The sequence below is a fragment of the Salvelinus alpinus genome, chromosome 1 (genome assembly GCF_045679555.1).
Source record: "Salvelinus alpinus chromosome 1, SLU_Salpinus.1, whole genome shotgun sequence".
Classification (NCBI taxonomy): Eukaryota; Metazoa; Chordata; class Actinopteri; order Salmoniformes; family Salmonidae; genus Salvelinus; species Salvelinus alpinus.
Window position 1 is genome coordinate 88,419,590 of NC_092086.1, and position 11,397 is coordinate 88,430,986.

Genomic DNA, 11,397 nt, shown 5'->3' on the forward strand with positions numbered 1-11,397 from the left:
ATGGGGCTGGAACAAAAGTCTGCTCACCTGGCAGTGGGTCTTCAGGAACATGATTGAAGAACACTGCATAAATAGGATCAGAATAAACTGTAACAGTATATCTCTGCACACTTCCACTCTTTCCAGACAGGCACTAAACTACTGTACCAGAGTTTATACAGTGAATCACATCTTTGAGTGGGTTTGGCAATAGTTGGTGAGAGTTAAACAGCTGAAGGTTGCATCAGCATGCAGGGCAACATTACTGAGGTCTTACATCATGAGAATATCAGGCACATTTCTATTTCTAAAGGAAGAAACCCTCTGTGACCCTGCTTCCTCTTACAGAGAGCTCGTATTTGAGAGAAAAGTCAAGGTTTGTGGTCCCGTGTGGCTCAGTTGGTAGAGCATGGCGCTTGCAACGCCAGGGTTGTGGGTTCAATTCCCACGGGGGGACCAGGATGAATATGTATGAACTTTCCAATTTGTAAGTCGCTCTGGATAAGAGCGTCTGCTAAATGACTTAAAAATGTAAAAAAATGTAAAAAAATAAATAAAATGTAATAAGTTAAGCTGAAGTGCTGAACGAATTGTAGGGTAACTGAAACCACATGGCTTTGGCAGTTTTTCACATGAATGCTTATTTTCCCCCCTCCATGATCAGCATCTCCATCCCTCTGCTACATGGTATTTCTGGATGTGGAACCAAGGCAGGTCATCACAGGAACCTGGACAACATGGAGACGGATATACGTTCTGTTCCACTGCCCCTTTTTCCTACTGTTTGTTGATGTGATTCCCATGCTGCCATTGTTGCTATTGTTACATGCATCTTGACATGCAGTATTGTGCAGGCAGTAACCAACATGAGCTATTAAGTCCTCAGTGAAGGTATACAATACAATACAGCATAGGAGGTTGGTGGCACCTTAATTGGGGAGAACAGGCTCGTGGTAATGGCTGGAGCAAAATAAGTGGAATGGCATCAAATACATAAAACACATGGTTTCCATGTATTTGTCATTCCATTTGCTTCGTTCTGGCCATTATTATGAGCCGTTCTCCCCTCAGCAGCCTCCTGTGCAATACAGTAATCTATTAATGACAGAGAACATTGTGTTTCGCATTGCCTATAAGATCTTAGTTGGAGACTGCACTATATAGCCCTTTATATACTGTACACAGCCTTACCACAATTAAACCATTCATGGATTGGTCTGTAAACATTTGTAGAAATATGCAGAAAAGGCACACGATGTTTAAAACCATTACAATATCTTAAGAGGGTCTGTTCCATCAGTTTTACCATTATGTCTCTCCTACAGATGTAGGATGGATCTTAATGTAACCAGTTTTTCACAACAGGAAAATAAGCCTGCAGAAACAGGAAATTATAAATATTGTGTGGATTATAATTAATGGGCATTTTTGTAGGGGTTGATAAATTTTTAGTTAGGGCAAAACTTTAGAAGCCTTGAATACACTGCAAATGTGCATTTCCAGCTGTGCAGGACATTTCCTGCAACAACAGGGTGACCAAATTGAGATCCTACTTCTGTATCTGCCGTTAATCAGTGACAGTGAGTTTGAGTTTAATAAAAATACATCTGAACTGTATAGATGTTCGAAGTCCCGTCTCTTGGCTAGCTGAGCTGCAAGCCTTAGCAACAGAGTTAATTGAAGCTGCCTGGCCCTATATGCACGCAAAACTAAACCAATGCTGCCCTCAGGCAGTATATCAGGCCAACCTATTCTTCTGAGACAAAGAGCCAGTTTGGAATTTAGCTATGTAATACAAAAGCATGTAGCCAAGTGCTATGCTTTTTCATGTTGAGGGTGGAGATGTGGTGTGGGTGAGTGGGGTTACTTCTTTTGTACTCAGACCAATGTTGGCTCTATGTAAATTGTTAATTTATCTAAACATCAACAGAACATGTGTCTTATGCATAGCCTTTTCACTCTAGCAGTGCTGAGGCATAGCCAATGTAATGTGACCTAATTTCTAACATGATGTCACAAATCCCTTGGCACCAAACACTGGGCTACTGTGGCATGTTGAGTGATTTCCTAAACTTTATTGCTCTTCAGCAGAAACAATCCATGTTTAAGAGTGCCTGAATAGATTTTTCGAAAGGGAATAATCAGATACACTGCATGCATGTCCACAATGACATGTTGTTCATTTTGGGGAAAAGTGAGTCAGTTAGACACCAGGGGATAATTTAACAATTTGGCATGGCTAGGCAGACCAGGCAGGGGGGCTTGAATGGACACATTCCCCATCCTGCATCCCACGCTATCAGTCTCTCAAATCAGACAGACACAACCACAGATGTGGCACTAAGACGGGGGAGGAGGAGGAAGAAAAAACTGTCAAATCTTCACAACTTGCAAGCAAAATGTACGAATCATAACAATTATAATACCAACGTTTTTTCTACCCCCTAACAATTATTATTCTTCGGTCTCATGGAATTTTTGATTTTCAATGACCTACTTAGAAAACTTCCCTGCAACTCTGTTTGCAGTAGGTAATCCAAACAGATGGCACTATTATTCATTTTATGTTGTTTGCCATCTGCGTCTGACTTTAATGTACCCAGCCCGCTATACACTCGTGTCTACCAGGGACCAGCTCATACATAAAGCATCATCCATTCAGGCTGCAAAGGCGTCAATTTCCTCCTTAACTTGATTTAATGGCACACACAAAAACTAGGAAAATATGTGTACTGTCTTAATAAAACACAATTTCCCACCACTATTTTATGATTTTCTGACAATTTACAGATGTTGCACACTGTGTTCAGTCAAGCAGTCTGTTGTTTACCCCTGGCTTAAAGCGGTGTGCAACATCTAGAAATTGTCAGAAAATCTGAAAATGGAATTGGAAAATGTTGTGTTATTAAGACAGTATGCATATTTTCCACGTTTTTTTAGGCAGGAGGGCCATTAATACAAAATAATGTTTCTTTATGATGCATGGTCTAAAACTGTGTACAGTATATTACAGTAGCAACATTTGAGAATACAGAACTATGAACTTTATAGAAACTCTGCCAGATGTCTGTCTGCAGTGTGAATGATCTTTCAGTGTGTCTCAGGCTTTAGGACCTGGAGGGGGAAAGTCCCACTTACATAGCTGCTCAACAGATACTGTGGGAGGGCCCAGTGCTACTCACTGTGCATTGAAAATCACTGTACATCATTAACATTTTCCATTCCTCAACTTCCAGAATATTTCCCCCACGGTTTGTAGACCAGCTGAAGGATCGTGTGGAAGCTAAGAGAGAAATTAGAGGAAAACTGCTGAAAGAGCCTGGTAAGTTAAAAGGGGATGCGATGGGAGGGGGAGGGGGCTGGACTTGTGTTAACTGCAGGAAAACTTCTGACCAGGAATCTGAAAAGTCCCTCCATTTTGGGCTTATAAATTATTTTTGCGAATTTAGTTCTCTATTACAATACAGCTTCATGTGATTGAGCATGTGCAGGCCAGTTGAAAGGAAACATAAAACATGCTAAAACATACTTCTTCCTCCCAACTTCACTGTTCACACTTAATGAATGGGTCACATAACAGTGAAAATGCTATAATGATCAAATAAAAGTGATGGTTAATTAACAGTGGCAATGCTGCTTTGAATTGTGTCATGTCTGAGGAAGCCTATCTAATTAGTAGCGGTCCCACCCAGCAACAGACTCTTGTGCTCTGATCTGAGTCACAGTTGCCTCTGCCAGGGGGCATCTCACTTTACTTGGTCAATTGAACACATGCTGTGTGGTGGTAGAGAGTGTAGAGAAAGTATCAGATAGATTATCAGAAGAAATGAGCTGTGTAATTTATAAACATATGTTCAGACAGATATTAATGACGATGCACGGAACTGTAAACCAGCATATTTCTCCTCCTCTAAACTTTCTCTCACACTGGTTTCTGTCCAATAAGATGAGACCGTCATTGCCGGTATTTGTACGTGCCAGGATGTTTCTTAGTTATGACTTATAAGGGCATTGAATTACGCCCGATGTCCACCAGATGCATATGCATTTTGTTTTGCCGGATGTCTGGCCCATATTTTCCGTACTTGACACACATGTGTTTCGCTTTTCAACTAGCTAAAACCTAGCTAGTTGGAGTCAGTGTGTTTACCTCCATTTGTACCACCGCATGGTAAAGCAAAGCACAAGTTGAAAATATTGAAAACATGCAGTACACAGACAGTTGTGGACTGCTTCATTCACAATGAAGAGTTTGATGCATCTGGTGGACATGAGCCGTTAGCTTGTGCTGTGATTTGTAATTATGCATGCAGAATCAAAATAATAGGTAATGCAAATTTAGAATGTACTGGAATAATTTGTAGTTCCAACAAAACTTCTAAAGGCATCATTCTTACAGTAAAGATCAAACTTTATGTTTAGTACTGAAAAATGTGAAACCTCACGCCCGCTTAAGGTCACTCATTCCAGGCCTCAGAGGATGCATAGCATCCTTTTGTTTAGACTTCATGGCTTAGCCTGATCATGTTGCTACTTGTCTGCTACCGTAAGCCTCCTGCAGGGCAACACAGAGCAGAGAGAGATAAATAAAAAGTGATTGGTCCCCCAAATGAAGAGAGAGCTTGATATAAATTTCCATTTTCTTCTTAAGAGAACTTGTATTCTTCATTCAGTAGCTAATGGCCCTCAGTAGTTGCTGTAGAATTATTCCACTTAGAATGTTGACGACTGTTTCATCTTCTAGGCGTTTTACAGCTGCAGTGTCAACGTGGCTCTTGAGTCTTGCCTTGAATGTCTACTTGGAGACTCTCCATTGGCACAGTCAACCCTGCTCTCAGATTCTCTACCAATGAATTCAGGTCTATAATTACATTACAGACTGCATAATGAAAGCTTAGTATACCACACAGCATGTCCATTCTGCATCATCCAGGTTGAATAAAAGAGAATGTGGTATTCCTCTTGAATCTCAGCAAAGTGTTTGAGAAGTGCGTTATCTCCTTAACTCATGCTATCACTGGCAAGAGCAAGGAGAGAAGTCCCACAAGAGGTTCTGTATTCAAAATCCAGGACAAATTTTATTTAATTTGCCTCTAACACCTGGGATTTGAGACTCTGTTGCTCTGTAATCGATATGATTCTCCATAAGGAAGTCCACTGTATAAATCTAACACATACACCTTTTCCATGTCCCCTCAAGTCTCTACTGATTCGGTTGACACCATGTGGGTGACTAACCTGTTAGCCATGGCCCTATTGGCCACTGCAGCCTCAGCTGCCACCGCCGCCTCGGCAGACAAGGTCCTGAGCAACCACGCCACCCTGTTGGCTGACAACAGCGCCAGCCTGGCGTTCAGCCTCTACCAGAACATAGCCAAGGAAAAGGACCTAGAGAACATCCTCATCTCCCCGGTGGTGGTGGCCTCTTCCCTGGGCCTGGTGGCACTCGGGGGCAAGGCTTCCACCGCCTCCCAGGTCAAGACCGTGCTGAGCGCTAACAAAGTGAAGGACGAGCAGCTGCACGCTGGCCTGGCCGAGCTCCTGGAGGAGGTCAGCGACTCCAAGGCCCGTAACGTCACCTGGAAGATCAGCAACCGCCTATACACCCCCAGCTCTGTCAACTTTGCAGATGCCTTTGTCAAGAGCAGCAAGAAGCACTACAAATATGACCACACAAAGATAAACTTCAAGAACAAGAAGAGCGCTGTGAAGTCCATCAATGCTTGGGCGGCCAAATTCACCGATGGCAAGCTGCCCGAGGTAACCAAGGATGTGGAGAAGACCGATGGGGCCATGATCATCAACGCCATGTTCTTCAAACGTGAGTTCTCTCTTACAAAGGACCAGAATCTTTTAGATTCACTCTTCTCTCTTTCGCTTAGTTGATTTACTCATTCATATATTTACAGTATAATTGTATTTTACTTTATATCTGAACAGCCCATTGGGATGAACAGTTCCACCATAAGATGGTGGACAACCGTGGCTTCCTGGTGTCTCACACTCACACTATTGGTGTACCCATGATGCACCGCACAGGTCAGCCCTCATTATAATATCATAAAGTACCTTTGAACTGAACTGGGGTGTTCTCATTTCAAAGTGAAGGAAGATGTAAAGAAATGCCCTAGAAATGTCTCTGTGTCTGTATCCATACTGACTGTACCTGCAGGTATCTATGGCTTCCACGAAGACACAGTGAATAAGCTGTTCATCCTGAGCATGCCCCTGGCCCATAAGAAGTCCAGCATGGTGTTCTTCATGCCCTACCACGTGGAGCCCCTGGAGAGGCTGGAGAAGCTACTGACCCGCAAGCAGCTGGAAGACTGGATGGGCAAGCTAAAGGAGACGGCTGTTGCTGTGTCTCTGCCCAAAGTCTGCATGGAAGTCAGCCACAACATTCAGGTACTGGAAATACCTAGAGATGACACAGGTCATTGTTTAAAACAACATTTATTAATCATTTTGTTAACTGTTTATAAGATACAAGTTTGAATAACAATAATTTTGTTAACTGTTTATGAGATACAAGTTTGAATAACAATCATTTTGTTAACTGTTTATGAGATACAAGTTTGAATAACAATCATTTTGTTAACTGTTTACGAGATCCAGGTTTGAATAACATGTTAGAATACAGTACACATCACTGATGCTCTTAGGTGGCTGAGAGTTCCTTCATGCTTCAAACTCCTTTACAATAAAGATCTCTCTCTCTCTCACTCTCTCTCTCACTCTCTCTCTCACTCTCACTCTCACTCTCACTCTCTCAGAAACACCTTGGGGAGCTGGGTCTGACTGAGGCTGTGGATAAGACCAAGGCGGACCTGTCCAACATCTCTGGGAAGAAGGACCTGTATCTGTCCAATGTCTTCCATGCCTCTGCCATGGAGTGGGACACCGATGGGAACCCCATAGACAGAAGCATCTTCGGCACAGACAAGCTGAAGAACCCCAAGCTGTTCTACGCTGACCATCCCTTCATCTTCCTGGTGAAGGACACCAAGACCAACTCCATCCTCTTCCTCGGCAGACTGGTGCGGCCTAAGGGCAAGAAGATGAGAGATGAATTATAACACTTTGGAGTCTTATGTGAAGTGTTTTTGTATGTGTGTGTGTTATGGTGTTTGTGTGTGTGTTTATGTGTTTGTATTTTTCTATGCAAAGAGAGGAAAGGGAGAAAATGAATTTGTATGTCTAATACCTCAAGAGTACATTCCCATTTGATCATCAATGTGCCAACATTTGTGCCTGTTAATCACTATGCATGATTCAGAATTATATTTTTGTGTTGTAAGAAACAAAGCATTGTGCACTCTAACTTCACCTTGACATGGTATTATCATCTAGCCTGGTTTCAAAACTGAATATCGCCCCATTTCACAAAAGAGAGTGATATTGGGTTTGGTCACCCTCATGTTTGAGTATTTAAATTAAGATGAGATCACAGGATGGATACTTACATTAAGCATGATCTACCAAACTATTGCTTAAATGTAAAATAAGCATTCCTCTGTTTTCCTCTCCTGTCTCCAGTTGGGATCCCAACTGATTGCACACTGTTTCACTTCACTTTGGATTATAGGCTATTCTTCTGTAGTAGTTGTTTATTTGAATTTCACCGAATCAACATCAACTTACTATTCTCTGGGTATTCAGTACACTATATTCAAGAAATAACTAATTTAACCTTTATTTTAAAAAGTATATGGACATCTCTTCAAATTAGTGGATTCGGCTATTTCATTGTATGCTGTACCGTTAAGTTTTCCCTTTACTGTGCATGGTGGTATTAGGCTTGTGTGCGGCTGCCTGGCCATGGAAACCCATTTCATGAAGCTCCCGACGAACAGTTCTTGTTTTGATGTTTCTTCCAGAAGCAGTGTGGAACTCGGTAGTGAGTGTTGCAACCGAGGACAGAAGCTACGCGCTTCAGCACTCGTCGGTCGCGTTCTGTGAGCTTGTGTGGTATACCACTTAGCAGCTGAGCCGTTGTTACTCCTGCACGTTTCCACTTCACAATAACAGCACTTACAGTTCATCGGCTCAGCTCTAGCAGGGCATACATTTTACAAACTGACTTTTTGGAAAGGTGGCATTCTATGACGGTGCCACGTTGAAGGTCACTGAGCTCTTCAGTAATGCCATTCTATTGGCAATGTTTGTCTATGGAGATTGCATGGCTGTGTGCTCGATTTTATACACCTGTCAGCAACGGGTGTGGCTGAAAAGCCAAAGCCACTCATTTGAAGGGGTGTCCACATACTTTTGTATATATTATTGGACCTAAGTAAGTCAGGTTCGTATCCTGCTGCTCTTGGTAAGATTGTCAGGTCAGCCAATTGTTGGCATTCAATGAGTTGCTCTTATACCTGGGTATTAAAGAGATTCTCAGGTACTTTTGTATACTTTTTAGCCAGTAGTTCTGAAAGTAGTGCTCACGAGACAAAAGTGGTTACCAAAAATTGCGTACTGCGTCAAAAACGTGTATATATCTGCTATATGTCATTGCTCTCTCTTTCACTCTGCTGTGTGTGCATGTTGATAGCTGTCACTCAAATGGTGAGGGGCTGAAGCTCATTGGATAGAAATCGAATTGCTTGGGGGCTGGCCCACGTGGGAGAAAAAGTAGGGAAAATAGCGCATCACAGTTTCCAGAAAAACAGTCTCTGGCTAATTAAGTAAAAGTTATTTTGCTTATAGATTATACATGTATGAACTACAAATTGAAACATCCAGTTGCCAATGTTCCAGAACATTAAATATATGTTGTTACTGTAGTAATTAATTACACAGGTATAAGAGCAAGTGTTACCCAGTTGTTCAAAGGAGTAAGCCTAAATCCGTGCTCCTGCCGTTTTCCTGACACAGCCCAGCCGCCCTTCAACCGCCCTTTAACCGCCCTTTAACCGCTCTTCTCCCAACCAACGACACTACTACAGCTGCCAGTTGGAGGCAAGACGCTAATTTAGCATCAAGCCAGCAGCATGCCTACTACCTGTCACCACTTATTTTTTATATTTATAGATTTTTATTATTTAAGGTACATTGGATGCCATGTCCAGTTGAAAAAGGTTTGTGGAAAGATGCTGTAAATGATTGTGTGTGCAAAACATATCAGATAACGAGGGTCAATCGTAGTCACCTGGATCCACTGGTGACGACTAATCAAATGTTATTGTCATGTACTTGCAGGTGTCGTGTCTTTGCTATGCCGGATTAAGTGATATGACATGCTATTCTATAAAATAATTTCTCTGTAATTAATATTACCTGATTGAACTAATTATGTAAATGTAATTAACTAGAAAGTCGGGGCACCACAAAATAATATTTATAGAGCTGTTATCTTCTGAATAAACTCTTAAAGACCTGGTAATCTTTTACATCAATAGCAGTCAATTCTTAATCGTCACCTTATTCAGTCTCATCTGAAGTCATAGAATTCTTGGTTATCTTCACGAACCCTGGCTAACAAGTTGAATCAGCAATACCAAATTTGGTTTAATAATTTCTTTACTAAATACCTAAACAATCACACAGAATTACATATACACAGGATGGGTCATACATTGATTACTAATTATGTCATAACAGAAAAAGTCCCTAGCGGACGGAACAGATATGACGCCTGGTTTCACAAAGGAAGGGGGTTGGGGTTTGAATGAAAGCGCGGGAAGACTGAGGAACAAAGGATTTGGTCTCTGATCGGACCTTGTAAAGCTATGCTATCGTAAATACAGAATCTTATGCATTCTAAATAACCGCCCATTTGGAAAAGGAAAATGCAAGAAATATTTACTCTGAGCTGTGCTTCAATAGGTTGGTCGTAGATGGAAGGCCGTGTTGCCCAACAGAGATCTTCCTGTCCTCTGAAGAATGTCTGGTAGAACGGATGCGTTGTAGTACCATTGTGTGTTTGGTAGAAGAGATACTTTGTTCGTCCTTTCCTAGCCCACGTTTACAGCTGCTGCTGCTCACTCAACGGCTAGGGGGTATCACTTCTTTAGTGTATAAGAGTTCAAAGTTCATACCAAGTTGCCATACTTTAAGCTCACGCTGAAGTTGGCTTAGTTCTGTAGTTTGATAATAGCCCTTTTAATGTATGGACCGTTGTCCTCACGTCCTCGGGAAGACAAATGTAACATTTATGTAATGTATTTATTTATGTAGTAGGGAGAGAAGGGCGTGTTCCATAGTTCACAACCAATGTCTGTTCACATGGGCGGGGCCACTGAGTTGAGCCTAGTTCACTTATGAAAACCAATTCTCTCATTTAGAAGCTAAAATTACATTTCATCTGTTCACAAATAGTTTCATATTTAAACATTTAAATTGCACAACAATTCCATGTGAATCTGATAACTATAATGTGTAGACTTTCCAAGATACAGTTTTTGTCATCCTATCATCAGTAATAATGTCTAAGATGACAACTGATCTGATATCATATTCTTTAAGTACCAACGCATATTTTCAACTGGTTGGATTACCGAAATATGGTTCTGTTCACCACCCTTTTGATGTTAACAGACCCTCTCTTTGTTAACAAAGGGCTTTCCAATAGTCACATCTGTAGAGCAGAGAGAGGAAAGGGGGAAAGGTATTTATGGTGGTCATAAACCTCACCAACAGGGCAACGCGTTGACACAGGCTTCTCACCAAAGTAACATAGTCATCAAATAAATAACATAGGAAAGCCATCAAATAAGTGACATAGTAAATATACTGTATAACATACTGCTACAATAGAAAATAAATTAAATCAAGTACAAGAGGCATGCAGAAAAGAATATAAGATAAAGTAAAATAAGATTTTTTTTTAAATACCCTATAGTGGTATATTAGACTATGGACATCGTTTGCCCATGTGCATTATGAGTGGAATAAGTACAGCGCAGTTGCAGCATAGAATTATATGAAAGCATATTCATTAGTAGTACTGGAAGGTGACATAACTATTGCATTGGTTCGGTCTACAAAACTGATTTCGGTGTGTACAGAATATAAATAAATGCTAAGTGTGTGGTAGGGTGCAGTAGTTCAGCTGTTGGAACAGTCTTGTGGCTTGGGGGTAGATGGCTTTGAGACAGGTGGTTGTGGCGATGGCAAGACGGCTTGACAGAATGCAAGGTAGCATCCACCACACTGTCGACTTCAGGTACTTGGCACCCATTACAGACAGAAATCTAAGCTACAAAATGTAAAATAAGTATTAGAAATGATACATTTCCCTCCCCCACCCCCTATATTTTATATAAATGTATTGTGACATTTTAAAGACAGATGGCAGATATTTCAAATAAGTATTTACATTGAAGTTGGTAACAGTTATGTTCTTACCTTCATATCTGCGGCTCAAACTAGGCACCGTTGGCTCGTTGTAGTGTCTCAGTCTTGGCCCTGTTTGAAACAATA

At 41.3% G+C, this 11,397-nt stretch overlaps 1 protein-coding gene and 1 non-coding gene across 2 annotated transcripts; both read left to right on the forward strand.

The window, feature by feature from the left end:
* Positions 1-361: 361 nt before the first annotated feature.
* Positions 362-438, forward strand: trnaa-ugc (transfer RNA alanine (anticodon UGC)). The gene has a single exon. It is a non-coding gene; the product is annotated as a tRNA-Ala (tRNA).
* Positions 439-3,173: 2,735 nt separating this feature from the next.
* On the forward strand, positions 3,174-7,578 carry LOC139532874 (serpin H1-like). The gene is made up of 5 exons (XM_071331022.1): positions 3,174-3,301; positions 5,180-5,800; positions 5,920-6,018; positions 6,152-6,384; positions 6,753-7,578. The coding sequence occupies exons 2-5, from the start codon at positions 5,203-5,205 to the stop codon at positions 7,053-7,055; spliced, it is 1,233 nt and encodes a 410-aa protein (XP_071187123.1). The 5' UTR covers positions 3,174-3,301; positions 5,180-5,202; the 3' UTR covers positions 7,056-7,578.
* Positions 7,579-11,397: the final 3,819 nt, after the last annotated feature.

What these genes read in the sequence shown, in the direction of transcription:
- LOC139532874 (XM_071331022.1), top strand. Translation starts at nt 5,203, where the DNA reads ATGTGGGTGACTAACCTGTTAGCCATGGCCCTATTGGCCACTGCAGCC. An exon ending in CAACGCCATGTTCTTCAAAC is followed by an intron (nt 5,801 to 5,919) that starts GTGAGTTCTCTC and finishes ATATCTGAACAG; the next exon opens with CCCATTGGGATGAACAGTTC. An exon ending in AAGTCAGCCACAACATTCAG is followed by an intron (nt 6,385 to 6,752) that starts GTACTGGAAATA and finishes TCACTCTCTCAG; the next exon opens with AAACACCTTGGGGAGCTGGG.